The sequence below is a fragment of the Cricetulus griseus genome, chromosome 2 (assembly GCF_003668045.3).
Source record: "Cricetulus griseus strain 17A/GY chromosome 2, alternate assembly CriGri-PICRH-1.0, whole genome shotgun sequence".
Taxonomy (NCBI): domain Eukaryota; kingdom Metazoa; phylum Chordata; class Mammalia; order Rodentia; family Cricetidae; genus Cricetulus; species Cricetulus griseus.
Window position 1 is genome coordinate 368,330,682 of NC_048595.1, and position 22,358 is coordinate 368,353,039.

The 22,358-nt window shown below is 48.8% G+C and overlaps 1 protein-coding gene across 6 annotated transcripts; it reads right to left on the reverse strand.

Moving 5' to 3' along the window:
• Nucleotides 1-6,682: 6,682 nt before the first annotated feature.
• On the reverse strand, nt 6,683-20,556 carry Slc6a18 (solute carrier family 6 member 18). 6 transcript variants are annotated; one of them, XM_035439164.1, is made up of 12 exons: nt 20,400-20,556; nt 17,885-18,025; nt 17,541-17,678; nt 16,298-16,479; nt 14,402-14,512; nt 13,580-13,692; nt 11,767-11,895; nt 9,929-10,083; nt 8,392-8,484; nt 7,982-8,141; nt 7,611-7,773; nt 6,683-6,874 (listed from the first exon to the last, which is right to left on the reverse strand). In XM_035439164.1, exons 1-12 carry the CDS (start codon nt 20,554-20,556, stop codon nt 6,683-6,685), a joined length of 1,734 nt encoding a protein of 577 aa, XP_035295055.1. The 6 variants fall into 6 exon arrangements, with proteins under 6 accessions (XP_035295055.1, XP_035295054.1, XP_027255942.1 ...); XM_035439163.1 differs by lacking the exon at nt 8,392-8,484 and adding an exon at nt 8,558-8,762 and having other exon boundaries at nt 7,982-8,111; nt 9,927-10,083; XM_027400141.2 differs by lacking the exon at nt 8,392-8,484 and adding an exon at nt 8,558-8,762 and having other exon boundaries at nt 9,927-10,083.
• Between the last annotated feature and the right edge of the window lie 1,802 nt (nt 20,557-22,358).

Consider the following 22,358-nt stretch of genomic DNA (forward strand, 5'->3'; position numbering starts at 1 on the left):
GGTATGAGAAAGAACACAGGGTATGCTGAAGGGTAGCAATCTCTGGGGGCCTCTGGCCTGAGCCTCGCCCCTGCTTTTGTACCATGGTCCCCTACAGTGAAGAGTTTGTAGGAACACCTTGGATGGGTTTCTCCTCAGACAGGCAGCCAGGACTCTCTTGTCCACTCTGCTGAGGTACCCCCCCCTGTCCCTGCAGACCAGCACAGCAGCTCCCTGGAAAGAAGGCAGCTCTCAATAGAGCTAGACAAATGCCATTCAACAGGCAGCCTGAGGATAACATTGGGAACAGGAAAGACCAGCGTAAAGGGCATGGAGATGTAAAGAACAGCTCACACTTCCTAAGGGACTGACTGAGCCAGATCCATTGAGGTCTCAGTCACAACCAATTAGCTTTGAGCAGTTCTGGAAACTTCTGGGACATCACTGGTGAAACCACAGAAACTGTACCTTGGATAGGACTCCTAATCCCAGGGCTGATGCAGCCTAATCCATCTCTGCTGGCCTTTTGACATCCTGCTGCCTTGTTCATCCTGCTGCCTTTTAGTGCATCAAAGTGACTAAGCCCAAGGCATTTACAGCAGAGCCAAGTCCAGGGAGTATGGATCATAAATGCGCCCAGGTTCCTGGAACTTCCATATGGAAGGTGTATGTTTGGGGCTCTTGGCAGCCAGCCTGCTGGAACTGGCCCAGTTCCAGGGCAGAGGACACTCAGTAATAGGATCAAAATAGGGTTGGGAAATCCCAAGAGCCAAGGTCCCAGCTCAGCAGGAGACTAGAAGTCTTCCACCCGGGCTGGGCATATCCAGGCCTCTTTGGTGTGCCAGTAACATCATGTCATCAGCCAGTCGACTAGGTGCCAGCATCTTACCTCTAGCCATGTTCATCCAGTTCTAGCTCTCCTCAAGACCACTTATACCCCTACCAAATTGTTAAGCCCCAGCCCCCAAAAGCTCATGTCCTGGTAGACCCCAACGCATGAAGTTACTGAGTTCTTTCTTCAGTGACTGTGGAGACTGCCAGATCTGCCCAGGTGAAACAAAATTGACAAAGTTAAAAAGGCAAGGGGGAATCTAATTTGGGGGTTCTCTTAGATCTGAGCTGAAACTTATTGGTGTGGTGGCAGCGGTGGCAGTGGGGTGTGTGTGTGTGTGTGTGTGTGTGTGTGTGTGTGTGTGTGTGTGTGTGTGCCCTTGCAAGTGTGGAGTCCATGTGAAGAAGAAGTGCATGCTTGTAATCCCAGAGGTACAGACAAATGAATACTTGGTGCTCCCTGGATGCCTAGCTGGCTTGCTGACTTCTAGGCCAGTAAGAGACCTTGTCTAAAGATCAAATTAAGTTTTAAAATGGGGATGTCTCTTAAGGAAGGACATTCAAGGTTGTTCTCTGACCTCCATAAACATGCAGGCAGAATCAGAGAAGAATGGGAATGAAAAGGATTTGAGCATGGGAAGGCAATATCAATGGAACCAGTCATGAGCTCCCTCCAGCGTAAGAGTTCATTCCTGCCCTTCTCTGGACACCCTCACACTGGACTCAGTACTTGTTACTTAGATGTTCACCTACAAAGGACACCATAGAACTAAAGGGAGTTCCCCAAACTGAATGCACTTGTTAGAGTGCCCCCATCCCAAGAGCTTATTGTCTTAGGTTTAGTATTGCTGTGATGAAACACCATGACCAAAGCAATGCTCATCACTGTTCATCATTGAAGGAAGTCAGGAAAGGAACTCAAACAGTGCAGGAACCTGGAGACAGGAGCTGATGCAGAGACCATGAAGAGGAACTGCTTACTAGCTTGCTCAGTCTGTTTTCTTATAGAAACGAGACCTCCATCCCAGGGGTGGCCCCACCCACAAATGGATGGGCCCTTCCACATCAATCACTAATTAAGAAAATGCCCTACAGGCTTGCCTACAGCCCAGGCATATGGATTAATTTTCTTTTTTTCCCATTTTTTTCAAGACAGGGTTTCTCCGTGTAGCCATGGCTGTCCCAGAACTCTCTCTCTGTTCACCATGCTGGCCTTGGACTCACAGAGATCTGCCTGCCTCTGCCTCTGCTTCCTGGGTGCTGGGATTAAAGGTGTGTGCCACCACCAGCTGGCTGGATGAATTTTCTTAATTGAGGTACCCTCCTCTCAAATAGTTTTGTTTGTGTCAAACTGACATAAAATTATCCAGCACCCTTATAGTGAGCAAAACAATGACAACAAAGATGTGTTGGTCCCCAGAAACTGACTATGCTACCTGACCATGAAGTGCGGCTAAGGTTACAGACGGAGTCAAGGTAGCTGATCTGCTGATCTGAAGATATGGATCATCCTGTTTATCTGGTGGATCCAGATCATCACATGGATCAGTAAGAGGGAATGCTGAGTAGAATCAGGTTGTAGAAAGACTAAACCAGCCACTGTTGTCTTTGACCTGGAGGAAAGCTCCAAGCCCCATAATGAAGACACTACCAACCAGACTAGCTAAGGACAAGGTGCTGCCCAGCATGCTTCAATCCTGGCCCAATGAGACCCGATTCACACTCTGGGCCTCCGCAGCAGTAAGGGTAGATACATTTGGGTAATAGCTTCTGATATTCAGGAATTTGTTATGGCAACAAGTAAGGAGACAAACTCAGATTCCCCCTCATCGAGATCTGGGGACCAGTGTGGGGGCCTATGGCTGGGGACAGGGACAGGATTGAAACATCAAGATTAACACAAGGAAGAAGCCATTTTGCAGAAGAAGACTGGAGTCCTTCATTTGAACTTGTTCTAAGGAATGGATAGTGTTCCAGGCAAGAGTGATACACTTAGAAGAGCGGGGTGTTACAGAAATGTCCAATAAAGGGTCCTGGGCCACTTGCTCCAGTGCTCTTTTGGGACGCTTTTCCAAGCTCACTAGCATAGTCTCGTTCTTGGGAGTGCTTTCCTTGCTTAGTAAGCTGTCTCTGTTTATGTTTCTAGCCATGTATTCCTGAAGCAGTCCTATAATCAAATACCCACTGAACTCAGATCTTCACCTTGGCACTTCCCTGGTATTCCAGGCTTTTTCTATGTCTCCACATCCATACCTAGTTTAAAAGGCATAATCACTTCTCAGTCTCCCCTCTTCTGGCAGCTTCTAAAATTTTCTTCTTGCTTGTATTACTTTTCTCTCAAACTTTAATTTTAAAAAAAAGTCCTCAAGCTGCCTTCTGAGTCTATTTTTAAATATCTTACTAATGAGACTAAGAACCCAAAGGGAATCCCTGACAACAGAGCCATTTCTGTAGTCTGGCCAGAGCAGGTGTCCCATGAAGTTGGACAGGCCTTCTTACACTTCCTGAATGCTGGCCTCCCTAACCTCAGCAGGATATAGGTGATGATGGGGTGATGAGGTGACTGAAGCTCACAAACTCCCAAGTTGAAGTGGAATGTTCTTCTCTGTATATGTTTGTCTTATTCGTTGACAAATAAAACATTGATTGGCTAGGCAGGACTAGAAGACAAGGAGAGGATTCTGGGAAGTGTAGGCAGAGAGGAGTCGTCATGTGATCCCAGGAAATGATGTAGCTGGGCAGAAACTGCCAGTAGCTAACTATGGAGGTCTGGAGGTCTGTACAGACAGGCAGGAAGTGACATACTGGGCAGAATCAGAATATAAGTAGAGACAAACAAGAAATCGCCTTTTTCTCTTCTCTGTGGACACACTGAGCAGTTGCCATGTAGGACACCAGAGGAGTAACAGGTCCCTGGACTTTTCTCTGATAAGATAAGAGCACGAGGAAATACATAGATTAGTAGTAATGGGTGTTTGGTAATTAAGACAGAAGTAGCCAATAAGAAATCCTAGTCACTGGCCAACAGATTTATAATTAATAAATGCTGAGAGGAGAAGGGAAGTCTCCCATGGCCAAGGAAGACATGGACACTATGTCCATCTCAAAATTGACAGGCCATTCATAGCAACTTCATATTTGGGGGCTGAAGTGGCGAAAGGACCCAGGCAGCTGGCGGGGAAGAGAACACATAACATAATGGCGCTCAACATGAGGCATGAACCCACGACCCTGGGATTAAGAGTCTCATGCTCTACCAACTGAACTAGCCAGGCTCAGGCTGCTGGGTGGGGTCTTCAAGCTGAGGGGTGGGGTGCACCTCTTTAGATTAAACTCCATTTACCTAGGCTGCAGGAATTTAGAGGCACATCTAGGGTTAGTAGAGTTTATATTATGTATCCCTTCATGGATGGGATATATCCCTGCCATGATGCCATAACAAAGGTGACTTCGTGGTCTGTTCTCCTGCATTGAAATGCAGCAGGGACAGGTCCTTGCTTCACACATAATGAAAGAAAGGACCCAAGTGGAACTTGTTCTCTGCAATAAGACACAATGGCTTGGGATTTCATCTACTTCAGATTGTCCCCTCTGCAGACTCACTCCCTAGCCACATTGGTGGGTCCCTTTCACAATGAGCTCCAGTTCCACCTTTTGTAGGAAGGGCTGCTTCTCTTACAGCAAGTTGGCTTGTCTGAGCATGTGTTCTCAGGATCACCTGAGCTACAAAAATTACCTTTCACCCTAGAGTGTAGAGGAACACTTCTCCAAGAATAATCCTAACCTTAGTTGTAGGAGCGAGTCCAAAGAAAAATGCTGAGAGGAGAAAGGAACTCTCCCATGGCCAAGGAAGACATGGACACTATGTCCATCTCAGAGTTGACCATTCATAACAACTTCATATCCAAGTTGACACTATTGCCCTGAGAAGTGGTGTGTTGCTTGAAGGTTGTAGGTCTTGTGGTACACTCTTTGCTGGGCAGGCCTAGCCTATGTCTTTCTCAAGGGCAGAGTCAACCTAAGGGTGCCTTACATGTAGGTGTGGCCATGCAGGCTCAACTGACTCAACTTTGCTCTGCAGTTTGGGCCCTTGTTCACCTCTTCCTGATTTCCAAGTCACTCACCAGAAGCTCCAAACAATCAGCCTGTTTGACAGAGGTTGGTGTGCCTCTGCTGTTTTGGACTGCCCATCTGTCTGTATGTCCACCTGTCAGCCACCTATTGGGCATGCCTGTTGCTGTATTCCCTTCTATGCAGATATTTTCATAGCTGCAGCAAGAATGCATGCAGATTGAACTATTCTGAAGAGATGATCACCCAAGCCCTTGTTCTCTGTAGATAAGCAGGACTCCATGTTTTGGGCTCCAAGATCCAGCGCACCACACATGCTTTCATTTCAGCTCCTAGCAGAAAGCATATTCTTCCAAGGTGCTGGCAGACCCATGCTGCTTTTATGGTGTTCTACACCAAAAAATTTCCCCTAACATTAGGCCCCTATAACACTCCATGTAGTTTTGAAAGACAATATGAACATAAGATACTCCTTGTATAAAGATGGTGCCTCTTCCATCCCTGCTTATCAAGAACATTTATCAATGATAGAATGGGTGGGCATGGACAGTTGTCACAGTCTAGGATGCTGGACCAAGTCAGGATTTAACCCTTAGTAGGCATGAGCACTTTGGACTGGGCACCTTGGGGTTTATTCCATGTGTGGTACTCAGTGGATCTGCTTGTGAACAGCTCCAGAAGCCTCTGTGTTTACTTTGATATGAGCTGGCCATGGCAAGAATGACTTCCAGTAAGAGACATACTTGCACACATAGGCCTTTTTTTGCACAAAATGTCAGCACCATGGACAGCACCACCTGACAGGCTTTCTCCTTCAAGACACCAGGAGGGTCTGCTGTGCCTGGGCAGTTATCGACATCACAAAGCCACCAGTTGGTGTAGATGGCTCTGTGGGGACTAGTCAGAAGTGGACATCCTTGTCCAGGGCTCCAGGCTTCAGAGATGACCCTGATTTCACAACAATGATGTAAAGGGCAGAAAGCAAGAGGACGGGAGGGAGGGGGATCTCTGAGCACCAAGGAACTGAGGGGAAGAGCCCTTCTGTGATTCTAAAGCCATGGCTGTGTCTAAAGGCTGCAGAGGACTGGGCAGTAAAGAGTCACAGTGAGTGAACAGAGGTGAGTGAATAAATGACCATCTCTCTCATGAGAGAGTAGAAACTGACTGACCAGCAGCTTTTTTGTACTTCCTTGACAAACAAAAAATTAGATGTTTGAAAAAAAAAAAAAAAAAAAAAAAAAAAAACCTCCTCACCTCCTCAGCTTTTGACCACCCACTCTGCCCTTGTGGCACTGGTTGTAGGCATGTGACACTGGGTTCTCTAATGGTCTCTAATCTGCACTTGTGGGTCTCTTCATAGATGTGGTGACTCCAGGATGATATGGGAGGAGGAAGAGGTTTCCTGCATGTCAGGTTCCTCCCACCGAGCTCAACTCTCCTTTGAAGACCAGCATTGGGGCTGGATTTCTAGAATTAGTAATATGGAGGCCTTTCATAGAAAAGGGATCCCACTGCCTGCCACTGCCAACCAAGTACACTCAGCGCTTCTCCACTCAGCATGGATTTCAGAGGAAAGCCATGTCCACACAGACTGCATCCCATGGAACCTGGATTTGGAAGAATGGCATCCCACCGATGCCCATTAGACAACACACAGCTACCCTGAACCTATGAATCTTCCACCATACAGAAATCTTGGAAAGCAATAATCACATGGTCTCAGTCGCGGACAGAGTGTAATGAGACTGGGCTGGGTAGCACAAGTCTCCCTCCCCACCCTGGTCTACCCTGTCTCTGCCCTTCAGCAGCTTCTGCTCTCCTGTGGCTTCAGACCACTTTCCGGATGTGTATCCTTCCACCTCTGTCTGTGCTGGTACAATAGATGAGCCAGAGCAACTGATGGGACCCACAGTGAGGGCAGGAAGGACAGGAGTATACAGGTGACCTGCACCCAGCCTGGGTAGAGCTTCTCCTCTCTTGAGGGAAAATGTTCCTGTGGGAACAGAAGAGTGTGTTCAGATCTGTGTCCAAGCAGGGACCACACCACCCATCCCAAGTGGAGCCAGGCTGATCCCTGGCCACCACCTTAAGTAAAGTAGCAACTTCACTTCCCCACTTCCTGAAACAGCAGTGAGCACACAGATTCCTGGGGAAATGAAAGAATGTTGGCCAGGACTTCCTCTACTCCAGCCCCTTCTGAGGGTGGGAACTATCAAGGCCAGCTTTGTACAGCTATCACTCTGGATCCCCATCTTGCTCCTCTGTGACATGGCAACACCACTCACCCAACTTGCAGATGCTTCTTGTGTGTTTGCATGGGCAAGTAGAAGGTACATCTAATGGGACAGTTCTCGTGAAAACCTCCCAAGTACACAGCCTCCTGTACAGGCCCCTGCTGCCCTGCTGGCGTCTCTCCTTAAGATGGACTTGGAGAGTATTGTCCTCATGATAGTGGGAGGCACAGATGCAGGAGAAGTTCTGAACTGTGTGTGTGTGTTTCTGAGGACCAGGAGATAGGTAAAGGCCGGGAGTCACAGCTGGAAGGGACTAGCCAACCTTAGGAGACTGTGAAAAGCCTGGGGCCATATTGATAGCTATAAGGTACCCTCTGCCCACCATTTATCTTGTCTTATCTACACTACCATGTGTAGCTCATCTAAGCCGTGGGTAGCACCATAAATGCTAGGTCAGGCCTAAGGGATCCCAACAGGCTCATGGGAAGGACCTACATATTGGGGGTTCCAGGCCTTGTAGCTGGGCGGTGTCTGGCTCAGAAGGATGATGTAGGAGAGGAAGATGCTGAACAGCAGCATAGGGCTCACCACCTTCCATGTCACCTGCCAGTAGAGGCTGGGCCGCCGCCCAGTCATCCACTCAATGTCATCACAGAACCTGCAGAAGACATTGGCTCAGGCTCCCTTGTGTGGCCTCATTGGGCAGCCCATCCTTTAAAGTCAAGAACAGTGGGCACCCTGAGCCCACTCTGGATCCTAAGGTACCATCTCAGAGTGTTCCCCAGGATCTGGACAGCTATGGGTACAGCTGTACCACCAACTCCATTCCCTGCTCTGCCCTGAGATGGGGCATGGGGACAGCTTACCGCTTCATCCCATACACGTAAATGACCCCAACCACCTCCAAGAAGGCAAAAATGATCAAATTCAGAGAAGCTGCAAAACTGTCAAAGATCTCCAGCCAATAGCTTCCAGACTGCAGTGTGAAACAGATGGCTGAGAGGAAGCAGACAAGGCAAACCATCCCTGGGGACAAAGGTAAGCAAGGTGAGAGACAGTGGAGGGATCAGGAGGCTCTGGTCATCAGGGGACTTTTCAGGTTTCCTTGACTCCATCCCTTGGCTCCTTCCTACCCCATCTCTCCCAGGCAGCAGGGAGGACCTGCTAGGAACAGGGCTTAGTTTGCATAAGAGTAGAGACACCCAGCTCTTCCTCGTCCCTTCTCCCCACTTCTATCTTCCTTTCCCTTATCATTTCCTTCTCACTACTTCCCAACCTGGGGCCATTGGGGTTTCCCAACCTCTAGAGGTCAGCCTGGCCCAGCCTTCCCTAGCAACATGGGCCCCAGAGCTCTGCTTCCAAATGGGTTGTTGAACAGTGGGCAGGATGGGCAGAAGGCAAACTGGGGACATTGGGGACAGGTCCTCCACCCATCTACTTACCAGTCATGCCTTCTTTGGGGATACTTCTGGGTAAGATCCCCATGTCAAATAGTGGTGTGATGACACTCTCCATGTTCCCAAACATGGAGGACAGACCCAGGGTGAACAGCATCCCGAAGAAGAGCACGGACCACACAGAAGCGCCTGGCATGTGCAGGACAGCTTCCGTGAAAACGATGAAGGCCAGGCCTGGACCTGAGGCACTCTGCAACACAGAGGCCATGCTATGGTCATGTGCACAGCACACAACTCACATCATAACATGTACAGCCCACATCCTGAATATGCTTCACTGTCACATGTCCACATCTCACACAGTGACACATGCGTGCATACACACGGATGCCTGTACCCACCATAACATATACACAACCCATAGCATGACACACGTGCCCTATGCAGTGACATGTCTGCTCCATACTGTAACGCATGCACACCCTCATTGTGATCCGTGTGTACCTACACTGCAACACATACACACCTACACCATGGCACATGCATACCTTCATTATGACACGTGTGTGCTCTACACTAGGATATCCACATGCCTCACACCATGGCATAGGCATACCCTGCACTGTGAGATGTGCATGCCCCACAGCACCACATTTGTGCAAGCCCCCACACCCACCATGACATGTGTGTCCCATACAGTGACATGTACACACTCTACACCATGACCTATATACACACATGCCTTCTGATGTCAGAAGTGGTACCCTGCCTTTTCGGGAAGATAGGCCACAGACATGCCTCTGAGAGAAGGCAGTTGTAGGGGACACATTAACCATGCCTCCTCGGGGCTGGCTACAGGTGTACCTGGCCACGCCCCCTAGGGCATGGTCAGGGTGATGTGAGGGAGGTTTAAGACTGAGGGGACGCACATGATAGCCCCTTCTTTCTTCCCTTGGCTTGCTCTACTTACTTCATCCCCTGCCAGCTGGCTAGGTTGCTCTGTAAGTAAGACATCTCCCTAACAAATATACCCTAATATTTTCACCTGATTCTGTATTGGTAATTTGCTCATTAGGGAGCTTTCTCCTTGAATAAGGAATACTGAGGAGCTGAGCACGGAATCTATGGCCTTGGGGTCAGGGGCCAGGAACCACTGTCCTGAGAATCCCTAGTCTGGTGCCTATGGGTCCCTAGCATCCACTGCCCTCTATGACAAGGCTGTGACTACTTCCTCTATGTTCTGTGTCCCAGCAGAGTCATCCTAAAGATGTCCCGGTCTTCTAGATGCAGATGGACTGAGGTGCTTTTCTGTGGTTGCCTGTGGAATGTGTCCCCAGCCTTTTGCAGATCAGCATTCTCACTGTGTGACCCTGGTTTCCTAGTGACAGCCCTCATGTCCTGTCTCTGTGGGTACCTTATCCAGAAAATCCTCCAGGTGGCAGGTCTTCAGGGGGAGTTGGGCCAACCTATCAGCCTGAGTAGCATTCAGGTACATGAGGACCTCAGGGTACTCATCCCTGGAGATGCTAAGCTCTGGAAAGTCGAACTCGTTGGTGAGGCTCAAGATGTTTCTGCAGGAGCAGAAAAAGGCTGGTGAGGACAGGACTGGATGCTCTACAGTGGCAAGCAAATGTTCCAGTATTCCAGGGAGGTTCTGGAACAAATAGCAACCCCCAGATGAGAACTCAATCCTTTCTAGACCCTTTGATGTCCCATGGATACCTGTGTCTGGCCAGTACTGGAAAGGGGAGGCTACTTCCATCTGTGGGCCAAGAATAGGGGCACCTCTTCTGTGGGCATTAATGAGGAAGAGGCAGGTTCCCGCCTCATCAGTGAGGGATCTGGCATTAAGGAGGCAGCAGATCTTGTTATCATCCACTTGATGCTGCTTTTACAGAGATGTAAAATGTAGGAGTTATAGGGAACTTAAGACTTCTGCCCAGAATTCTAAAGGAAAGTTTGGGAAGCTGGGCAAGGAAATGAGGTAAAAGTTCCCACAGGCAGCTGCTGGGTAGAGAAGGTGTGAAAGTGAAGCTTAAGTTGCTGTGGACACCTCAAGATGTTGGCAATACCAAGAATGTGGAGTTTCTACTAAGGAAAGCAGCAGACAAGTAGAACTAGTACAAGAGAAAGGTCATATGAGCTGCAACTGGCAAGGCCATGGAAGCAGGGCTACCAAAGTCTACTGGAGCTCATAACACTACCATGTGTCCTGGGTACCAGGTGCAAAAATGCAAGATTTCATCTTCATCTCTTCTAGTTTTTAGTCTTGCTTTGGCTTGATCTTTTGTTGCTATTCTCCTGATCCTCCCTTTCAGAATGAGAATGTTTCCTGTGCCATTGTATCTTAGAAATATCTTTCTTTTTGATGTTGCATTTGCTTATAGTCAGGAGTTTGTGTCATTCTCAGGGGAGACTTTGAACTTGGATTTTCATGCAATGTTACAGCTGTTGAGACTGAGGACACTTAGAGATAGACTGAATGAATTTTTCATTGTGAGATAGCCATGTGTTTTGAGAGGCAGAGGTTGCATGTAATGGTTGAAGCAGAAAACATCCCATATGGGGTCATGTGTGAAAGCCTAGGCTCACTGCAGGCAGAGCTGGTTTGAAGGTTCTAGAAACTTGAGAAGGAAGTAAATCACTAGAAGTGTATCCTTGAGAGAACTTACCTCTGGATCCTTTTCTATTTCTTTGACGCCTCTAAAAATGAGTTGAGGAATCTCCACACATTCTTACTGTTCTGATGTTCTTCCAATTCAAGCATGTGAGGCCAAGCAAGCATGGACTGAACTTTTCTAAATTTTAGAATCTAAAATCACGAGCAAAACTAATCCCTGTTGTAAGTTATTTCTGTCAGGTGTTGTCACAGTGATGAGAAAAGCAACCAGTGTGTGCCTCTTCCAGAATTCAGTGGCCATTGCTCGGTACCATTGTAGCCCCTCTGTCCTCTATTTCACAGCCATCTCTTCTGTGTCCATTTCTGGCTCATAAGGACATCTATTGTTGCTTTTGGACCACCCTACTCCAGGATTACACCATCATCTCAGTTCCTATCTTACTTCCATCAATCAGATTCCCTTCAAATCAAGCCACATTCTGAGGTTGCCAGTGGACAGGAACTTTCAGAGGACACTGTTAATCTCATGACCCTGAAGAATAGGACATGCCCACACATTCTGTGCATATGCGGATTAGAGTATGGGCATCTGTCTCGTGACCTTGACCTATAAATCCCAGTAGAGTTTTCTCACCTGTCCAGGCACCTCCAGTAGTCATTGGTCGCCTTGAACCCCATGATGGAGAAGATAGTGATGGATGCATACACGGAGGTCATGCTGTTGACCAGGGCAATGGTCACGGCGTCCTTCTCACAATTGTTCCTGAACACAAGCACATGGCCATCATGGGGCTTTCTGGGTCAGAACCAGGCTTCCTATGGGAGGAAATGGGAATGATTCCCTCCTTAGCACCTTTATAGCCTGAAGCATGCTCACTCTGAATCTGGAGGATATGGGAGGGTGATCTCATGCTCCCAGGATGACTTCAGCCTCTCTCCACTCTCATCCACTACAACCCAGCTCAGAAACACCAAGGGTCTGGGCATTAATGGGATGGTGGGCATGAATGCAGGTTTTTGAGACTACCTTCCAAGGAGAATGCATACAAGTGCACTTTGAGTGAATTCAGGCCAGTAAGCTATCACACACACTCAGAGACATCCTCTGTCCTACAGAGAGGTGATGACCACAGAAAGTTGGTTTGTTAACCCTAACTCCAGTGGCTTAGATTAGTGACACTGCACGCTGGGGGCTGTGTGAAGACTGGGTATTGGTCAGCAGCATCTGTGTGTGTCAGCATCAGACCAACAAGTTTGACACTACATATATGCTTTTATGGTCCATGGACATGTCATGCACATTTTGGTCAGCATCTTGCCCAGTGTGAAAGACATGTGCATGCTGTCACCAAAAGTAAAGTTTTTGGGGCAGGAGAGATAGCTTGTTAAGAGTACTTGCTGCTCTTGCAGAGGACTGAAGTTAAGTTCTCAGCACCCACAAACATCTGTAATTCCAGTTTCAGGAGATCTGACCTCTTCTGGCCCTCCCCAAGCACCAGGCACACATGTGTGTACAAGTAGGCAAAACATCCACACTTTTAAAAATAAGTTAATAAAAATAGAGTAACTTAAAATAAGTCATAAAGAAAATGAAGCTGTGTGTGTGTGTGTGTGTGTGTGTGTGTGTGTGTGTGTGTGTGTGTCAGCTATAGCAAAAGGCAAAACCAGAGATCATGACAGAAGGAGCTCATGCACAATTGCCTAATTGTCACTACTGCAGAAATGCTCCTGGACCACAACCTCACACAAAGTCCACCAAGGAGTACTTCTGCAAGGACAACTGGGTTTTTTTTGTTTTTGTTTTTTGGTTTTGGTGTGGGGGGGCATGTTTCAAAACAGGGTTTCTCCATAGCTTTGGAGCCTGTCCTGAGACTCAGCTCTGTAAACCAGGCTGGCCTCAAGCTCACAAAGATCCACCTGTCTCTGCCTCCCAAGCGCTGGGATTAAAGGCGTGTGCCACCACCTGGCAAGGACAACTGTTAATCCTATCTGCTCATCTTCAGACTATTTGTTGACCACTGTGTCAAGGTAACTTGTGATATCCTCATATTCTTTTGGATCTGATCATAATCCATTGTGGCACATGGTACATGCCTTCCCATGTCAGTGCCCTACTCTTTCCAAATAGAGGCCAAGGTTCTTGAAGCATCTTCAATGGCTTTTGTAGTATACCATTTACATCCCTGTCCAGCCTTGGGTGAGCCTAGTACTCTGGTAGACTCTTGACTCTGCCACCAATGCCCAACGTGGTAGCCTTCAGAGGACATCCTGCATTGTCCTTCAGCAATGCAGTAATAGTTATTCAGGAAGTCTTTAAAAGACCTATCCAGAATGAAATTCCCACTTGGAATTCGCAGGAGGTTCCCCTTATCCAACAGTGTGATTCCAATTTGCTGTGTCTGTCTCAGGTTTGCTGGCTCACACCACACCCCAAATAGGCTGCATACCTGGGCGGGTTGTAGCTTGCAAAAGCAATGTGTCCTCCAAAGGCCAGGGACAGGGAGAAGAAAATCTGGGTGGCTGCATCCAGCCACACCCGTGGATTCTGAAGAAACTTCATCTGGAATGAATGGGGGTGGCCTCATTATGCAGTGGGAAGACCATACCAGCTTGTCCATCTGACTATTGCAGAACATTTGGCACACTTATGAGCAGGACAGTGTGACTTGTTCTAACATCTCAGAGGTGAACAGGCCTGGGGGTAGCACGAGACCAGTTCTGAGATGAGTCTGTCAAGCCCCTGGCTCAAGAACTTGCATGCCCAGAGCGTTGAGTCTTTACCCTCCTAGGCCTGGCCATTAGGGTACCTTGAGGTGCTCTTGGGGGTAGGAACTATCTATATACACTCTTTCTCTGATGCTGGGTGTCTTAGACTAACTCACACACCTCTGCTGACTTCCCCTCAGCCCCAGGTAGCCCACCTGTGCCTTTGCTGTCCTCACACTAGGAGAAGTATGCTTGGGGTTATCTATAAGGGCCACACTCTCTGGGTACAAGCCTCCTGAGTCTTGTATCTCCCTGTCCTGGGGAGCATCGCAGGGGTCAGTACCTGCTCCAGGGGTGGGACACCTGGTCCCCAGTCAGCCTCTGTCTGTATCGCACTCAATGGCACCCCATGTGTCTTCTTCCCACTCAGTTTTCTAGGCGTCCCAGATCGAAATCTTGCATGCTTCATCTAGCTATGATGCCCCTCCAGATTCCTGTGAGTGCCTTGGCAAACCTTACAACATGCCCTGGCCATGGTCCCGAGGAGCATAAGGTCTACTTACATTGGGAGTGAACAGGTAGGTCAAGCCCTCTGTTGCTCCAGGCAGGGTCAAACCTCTGACGAGGAAGATGGTTAGCACTACATAAGGGAACAGGGCTGTAAAGTAGATCGCCTGAGGACAACAAAGCATGAAATGCAGACCGGCTTGTGCCACAAGAAAGCCTTTGTAGAGCAGCTGAGTAGGTGTCCAGGGCCCATGTCCCAGTCCTCTTCTGAGACTGGGCCAACAGTAGGCACTTGGGGATGTGGGGTCAGGGCAAGGTTAGACTCATGATTTGGGCTCATGGCCAGCATCACATGTACCTCCATTTTCACAGTGGTGCCCTGTGGAGTCAGCTGAGGTAAGCATTGAGGTCCTAGGACACACAGGTCTCTCTCAAGAACAAGGATTGGTCCCGTAAAGATGCCCCCCTCCTCAGGTTTTCTCTTCCTGGCCTTTGCTCCAACCTCCCTTTCCCACCCCTCACCCTCCTATTTGTTTTATTTAATTTTTATTTTCAAGTCAGGGTTTCTATGTGTAACAGCTCTGACTATCCTTGTACTCGCTCCGTAGACCAGGCTGGCCTTGAACTCACAGAGATCCACCTGCCTCTGCCTCCCGAGTGTTGGGTTTAAAGGTGAGCACCACCACCGCCTGGCCAGCCCCCTCTTTTTATCCCCCAGCCTCCTGTTTCTCATATCACTGACTTCTCTCTTCAATTCTCCCCCTCCCCTCCCACCGCTCCCAGCCTCCCCCTCTACAGCTACCTTCCCAGCCTCCTCCTGCTATGCCCTTCTTCTGCAAAAGCTATGGGCTCCGCCCAATCTTTCTTGGGCAGCTTTGTTTCTGACCTTGTATCCTTCTGATCCCCTCTTCAGGCTCCCTCCAATCCTTCTTTTAGGCTCACTGGGTACTATCTATATGGCCAATGTCCTCCCTATGCTATCCTCTTTCCCTGACATGCCAACGGGCCACAGGGCTAGGCGCTGTCTACACCTGACCACACTCTCCCCTCCTACATTGGGCCAGCACCGGTCCTCAGTTGGTATCTCAGGCTTCTGCTCAGTAAATATCCGTGTAAAAAGGATCGGCAAGGAACAGTGATCTCTGTGTGTGCCTAATGCAAGGGACAGTAATCTCTGTGTATTCCTAAGCCCCAGGAGACAGACAACAGGACCTGCTGGTACATTTCCAAGAGCTTGTTGAGAACACAGCAGGCTGTGTGGATTCTGTGCAGAACCTGCAGGCCCCACTCAAAGGCAGAGCCAGGGTGTGAGGATCCAAATGGCCACCCGAATGGAACCTGAGCATGACACATGGGGGGGGCTTCTAAAGCACACACTCCCACTTCCACCCCCACCGCTGCCAGAGAATAGCAGTAACCAGTAGTACCACTGTTGTCTGTCTCTGAAAGACAATCACCTGTTCATAGCAGGGCCAGACAATGCTTGTGCTATTAACACTTTAGAAGCACAAGCAATGCCAAAGCAGGGAGGGAAGAGGGAAAGAGAAACAGGAGGAGGTTCTTAAAGATACAGGATGTATGGGGTCAGCTGGTGTTGGGTGGGGGGAGGGATAGGAGTGGATCAGGCAGTGGCAGAGCTCTTGGCAGCTCTGTAGCAATCCAAGAGAAACTTGGATGTAACTTCCCAGAGAAAGAGCAACAGGAGCAGAAGACAACCTGATGGAAGAGTTAATCCTAGTGACATACATTAGGTGTGAATGGCCTAAACACCCCACTAAAGTAAAGGTGGTCAGAGTGGGATGAAAGAGACCCAGTGGGATGCTGCCAACAAGCGCACACATTCAACAAATACACACAGAGGAGGGTGGACACGAAGGAAGCACTGAGAAGCTAAGAAGCTAAGATACAACACACAGGCTCCTCACACACAGTGTGCAGGCAGGGCAGCTCACCTTCCCTGTGCTCTCAATGCCTCTGATGATACACAGGTACACAGTTGCCCAGCAGGCCACCAGGCAGAGGAACAGCTTCCACTGAATAGTGCCTGTGTTGTTGATGTCAGGCGTGATGTTCAGAGTCTGCCGGTACCAGAAGTAGCTCACAGTGCCACTGCTCTGGCACTCCTGCACAAAGCCTGTTACAGCCAAGAGCACTATTACAGGCTCGCCACAGAATTTGGAGACAGTCCACATCATACCCCAAGCGTTACCCGTGAGCCAGCATAGCAGGCCCTTCACAGCTGGCCTGTCATTATTGGAGCTGCCCTTGAAAGGGCTCCTTGGGTTGTGGTTTTTTTTTTTTTTTTTTTTGAGAGGAAACATACTTTTTATATCTTTATCAGAAACATAAGATAGTGGCAATTTCTGGGATCAATACAGTTGTAGTTAACAGGATAATATGAAAACTGTAAGTCATACCGGGTAAACAGCATTAATGTCTAAGAACAATTTTCTTGTTAAGGTTACATACTTCCTTGATTACTAAGAAACCATATAGAGAAATACAGACTAGCCTGAATGCATCACTGCCTAGTGGAGTGCATCAGTTCATCAGGAACCAGAAGGTACATTGTGTCTCCTTGGGTTGTTTTTAATGCCTCCCTTTTGGGCTCAGGAGCCGTGTGTGTGTGTGTGTGTGTGTGTGTGTGTGTGTGTGTGTGTGTGTGTACATGTGTGCATGGAGGGCCAAGGATAAGTTTGTGTATCATCCTTAGAAATGCCATCTATCTTCTTTGAGACAGAATCTTTCACTGGTCTGACATTCACCAACTAGGCTAGACCAGCTGGTCAGTGAACCCCGGGGTATTCCTTTCTCTGCCTCCCCAGCACTGGGATTATAAACACACACCAGCACGTACAACATGAGTTCTGAGGATCAAACTCAGATCCTCACGCTTGTGAGGCAAGCACTTTATCAACTAATTTACCTCCTCGGTCCCTAGGAACTTTTCCTTGCTTCCCTTTGGAACCAAGGCTAAGATAAAAAAACTCTGCAAGAGGCAAGGTGTCTCTCTGTAAACAAATCTGTCCAGAGGGCTCTGGGCTCAGCAGGTAGTCAGAGGCCAAGACCGGAGCTGAAGGACTGGATTTCAAATGTGCCCTTTGGGGGAGAGACCTGAGGTATGTGCTCTGTAACTCCACCTGCATCTGCTCCAATGCCACACATGGAACCTCCAAGTCCCCAGTGGGTTCTCACCTGTTCTGTTGAGGTCCAGTGGGCAAGTGCTCCAGGGCAGTGGGTATTGGAAGGAATTGAGGAAGAACCACAGGACCCACAGCAGAACGGTGTTGTAGTACAGGCTGATCAGGAAGGACACTGAGAAGCAGCCCAGGCCTGCAGACACAGTAATGCACCCAAGGCCAGGTAGACAACAGCATGAAACCCTCCCTTTATGCAAGGCCTGCCACAGCAGCTTCTGTGTCTTTCCAACCATCTTTGCCCTGTTTTCCTATGTCTCTCATCATAGGTGTGTCCCACCCTTCAATTAAGAGGTCCCCAAGGGTCCAGAGCAGGTGACATGGTCTGGGAAGGGGGCATACCTAATCCACCAAGGTAGGGGGAGATGGTCCTCCACACCCCAATACTGCCCCTTCGAAGGCGCTGGCCGATGGCGAGCTCGATGTAGAAGAGCGGGATCCCCTCAAAGACCAGGGCGATGAAGTAGGGAATGAGGAAGGCCCCTGCAGGGACACAGGGCAAGCAGATAACCCCTGGATGCCCACAGCTGATCAGCGCGGTTAATGAAATGATGACACATTTAGGCAGTGCTCACAAGAGCAGTGTCTGTTCCCAGCATGTATTTGGGTAATACTGCCAGGGAGAGGAGCAGCAGGGACCTCAGGAGTGACATGGAGATCCCACCCAGACCTTAGGGCCTTTGTTGCTTATATTCTTACCTTCCTAAAAAAAAGTTTGTTTATTTTACAACCCAACCACTGTTTCCCCTCCTTCCTCTCCTCCCAGACTCCCCCTATCTCCCCCTGCAACCCCATATACTCCTCCTTCATTTCTATTCAGAGGAGGGCAGGCCTCCCATGATTATCATCCAAACATGGTACATGAAGTTGAAGGCTGAAAGAGGCAATCCAGAGGCCCAGGAATAGGGTCCCAAAAGCAGACAACAGAGATAGGGACAGCCCCTACTCACACTGTTAGGAGTTCCACAAGAAGACCAAGCTACACAGCTGTAACATATATGCAGAGGGCCTAAGTCAGTCCCATGCAGGCTCCCTGGTTGTCTGTTCAGTTACTGTGAGCTCCTATGAGACCAGGTTAATTGATTCTATAGGTTTTCTTGTGGTGTTCCTGACCCCTCTGGATCCTTCAATCCTTCCTCCCCATCTTCTTCAACAGGATTCCCCCAAGCTCTACCTAATGTTTGGCTGTGGGTCTCTGCACTGTTTCTATCAGTTGCTGGATGGCACCTCTCTGATGACAACTGGGCTAGGTAGGCACCAATCTATGAATACAGGAGAATGTCATTAGGAACCTGGCCCTCCAGTGTCGGGGTGGACTCCCTCTTGTGGCATTCGTTTCAAGATGGACCAGTCATTGGTTGGCCTCTCCCACAATCTCTGCATCGCCTGTACTCCAGCAAATCTTGTAGGCAGGACAATTGTAGGTTGAAGGTTATGTGGCTGGTGGTGTCTTGCCTGATTACGGTTTAGACTCCATATCCTCCATTGCTAGCAGTTATAGCTAGGGTCAGCTTTGTAGATTCCTGGGAATTTCCATTGCTCTAGGTCTCTAGTTCATCCCCAAGATGCCCCCCATTCCAGTTGTCTCTCCCAGTACTCTCTCTCAGCCGTCCCCCCAACTCATCCCTCTTGTTCCTGTTGCTTATGTTTTTAAGGTAGTATCTTGTAGGCTGAGGATATAGCCTAGTGTTAAAATGTTTTCTTTGGAAGCATGAGGATCTGAGTTCAAGTCCCAGAGTTCATGTGAAAAGCTGAGCATGGTTGTGCACACTTGTGATCTCAGAGAGAGAGAGAGAGAGAGAGAGAGAGAGAGAGAGAGAGAGAGAGAGAGAGAGAGATTTGTAGTTTTCTGGATAGCCAGCCAAAGCCTATTTGGTAAATTCCAGGTCAATGAGAGATCATGTACCAAAAAATAAGGTAGGTGCCACCTGAGAAACAACTACTGAGTTTGTCCTCTGGCCTCCACACAAACACACTCACACCCACTGTAGAAGCTAAGAAAATCTGGGGAACAGGTCAGCCTGATGTCCCAGCCTGACCCCTAAAAGTCACAACCCATTGGGAGATGTTCCACGTTAGCTCTCAAGATAGTACAGCCTATATGTCTCCTCCTGCACCCCCAGTATAGAGATATCAGTGTGTGCCCTGAATTTGTAGCCATGTGAAGGGAAACAGGTATCTGAGGGAGGGAGGCTGGGGGGGAGGGGTGACTTGGCTCCTTTACTAAGTAATAGGCTCTCATAAGTAGAGTTTAATGATCAATAAAATAGTGTTCATAGTCCTAGGTGTCCTGCAGAACCTCTGGGCTCTCAGGGAGAGCTGCTGTGTTGGCGTTGGGGTGGATCGCTGGTGGAGTCAAACATCTTGCTATACAATTATACAAAGAACCAGGAAGAAATTAACCCTGAGTCCAGCTGGACACCAAGGCAGTGATAGGAACCCAGAGTCTTCTGCTTACATCCAGGACAAAGGTGTGATGTGACAGGCAGCAGCTGTACCACATCCTACCCTTATTCAAGATACCAGAAGTTTGGATACCAGAACTGACTCAAAGACACTAGGCTAAAGCCAGGCATTGGGGGCACACGCCTTTAATCCCAGCACTCAGAAGGCAGAGGTGGGCGGATCTCTGTGAGTTCGAGGCTAGCTTGGTCTCTAGAGCGAGTGCCAGGATAGGCTCCAAAGCTACACAGAGAAACCCTGTCTCGAAAAAACAAACAAAACAACAACAACAACAACAAAAAGACAATAGGCTATTCTTTGGATAATGGCAAGACAGTATTTCCAAGAACAGACAGTTGCCACTCAAGGGCGAAAAAAGCTAGAGTGAGGGCATGGTGCAAAGCAGGTGACTTACCTCCCCCGTAGGTCTGGCACAGGTAGGGGAACCTCCATATGTTACCCAGCCCCACGGCAAAGCCAATGCAGCTCAGGAGGTACTGGAGTTTGTTGTCCCACTTGGGCCTCTCATCCTCCATGTCCACAAGCGGGTCCATCCCTGAGGCTTGTGCCATGCCAAGCAGTCACCCTTGGAATGGCTGGGAAGTATGGGTGTACAGTGGGCGCCTTGCAGCACACTAGTCCAGTAGGCCCTCTGGAGTCTCTGCTGGACTGATAAAGCTGGAGCAGTCAGCCCCACCTCGAGGAATTTCTCCATTTATTTAAAGAAGCCCGGTTAATTGCTAACTGGCATCAAGTCCCTGCCTACTGCAGAGTCCATCTTCAATACCCGCATCTACCAGCCTGCCTGAGATTTTCAGTGTCATGTGATCAGTGAGTAGCAGAGCCCGCCAGCACCACACTCCATATAGGCCAGATGCTCCATAGGACCTGCAGGACTCCCAGAATGACAAGTTCAGTTGGCCATTAAAGCTATTTATTCTGTAACTAGGCCTGTGGTGTAAGTAATACATGCTCACCTTCCATGAGAGGCAGCAGAGAAGACCCCAAAGTGTTCTCCTCTTCAGGGTGATACCTTGAAACTTATGGCAGTATGTGAACAGAAAGTGTTGTGGTCCAAAACAATGTGCCAGGGGGCACCTGCTGCTCCATGATGCTCACCCAGTGGCCCCAGGAGCCCAAGCTGCCCGCAGTCTTCTCTCATGAAGTTCTGTGAATGGGCTTGGAGTACACAGCCCATGCCTTCAGCCTTCTCCCAATACAGTCTGGAATTCTTTGGGTTCTCTTACTGAGCAGTGTGTGTTGTCCAGAACACACACCACTGTTCAAACTACACATCCACCGCACCAGTCCTATTGGGCTGCCCCAGGTGCAGCTGCTGTGAGGAGATAATCTTGGCCATGTGTGGGTGTTGAATGTGGTCTTTATTTCCCTGGGACATGAAGTCTGGGGGGGGGGAGGGGTCTACGGCATGCTTAGTCTTCAAGTACACTTATTTTTCCAGGTCTGTGGATTTTGTGGCTAATTCTAAACCTCCGTGTTTGGATTTGTCAAGAAAAAGCCCACCTGTACCCCCAGGCTGCACCTGCTCCAGACTCTAGGCACAGCACAGAAGACCCTGGCTGAGTATAGCCCATAGCTCTTTATGGACAAGAGTTTTGAGGGGTGGGCACAGGATGCTTCTTTTTCATGTGTAGGGGTTCTGCCCTAGTGACCTCAATGTTGTCTGGGGTAACTGGGCAGGACAGAGTGACTCTACCACATGTGTTTGTGATGCTCTCCAGATTCTGAGATTTCTTCCCTCATGATGCTTTTCCCTGGGGACAGACTAAAGGCATCTTTAGCCCTGCAATCTTGGGACCTGTAATCTTCATCCTCTTGGACACTATTTCTGACAACTATGCAGCCACAATTCCAAATATGTAGGCTGCAGAAGCCTAGGCTCTAGGGGCTGCATTTATAGGAGACCCCATTTTGAGCCTGGTGGTAAAGTGAGTAAAAGTTTGAGAAGAGATAAGAGATGGAGGGAAGTGGAGGGTATGGAGGAGAGTCTCGGCTAGGAGGTGCACCCCCTCGATGTCACCCCTACACCTGTGTTGAGCGTGCTTCTGTGACTCTCCTTCTACCTCCTCTATCTTGGTACTCTGTTTCCAGCTAACCTCATTCCCATGCAGCCCCCATGCCCCAAGTCCAAAGACCTTCTGGTCACCTGCCAGTAGGCAACAGAATGTGTAAAACTATACAGCCACAGTACAGTCTTATCTGTCCCTCTCTGGGCTGTAGGAACCTCTTCAGAGAAATCCCCCAGTCTACAGCTCTCTGCCATGTAGGACTGGACTTACTGAACACATCATTCCTGCAAGTTCTTGGTGCCTGCCATGGGTCCTGCTCATCCTTCTATGCCCGAATAATGACT

Excerpts from the sequence above, each read along its gene's own strand:
- Slc6a18 (XM_027400141.2), bottom strand. The coding sequence starts at position 20,556 with ATGGCACAAGCCTCAGGGATGGACCCGCTTGTGGACATGGAGGATGAG. Across the intron at positions 14,513-16,297 it reads GCATTGAGAGCACAGGGAAG|GCGATCTACTTTACAGCCCT; the intron begins GTGAGCTGCCCT and ends TGTTGTCCTCAG. Across the intron at positions 8,142-8,557 it reads CCCCAAAGAAGGCATGACTG|GGATGGTTTGCCTTGTCTGC; the intron begins GTAAGTAGATGG and ends CTTTGTCCCCAG.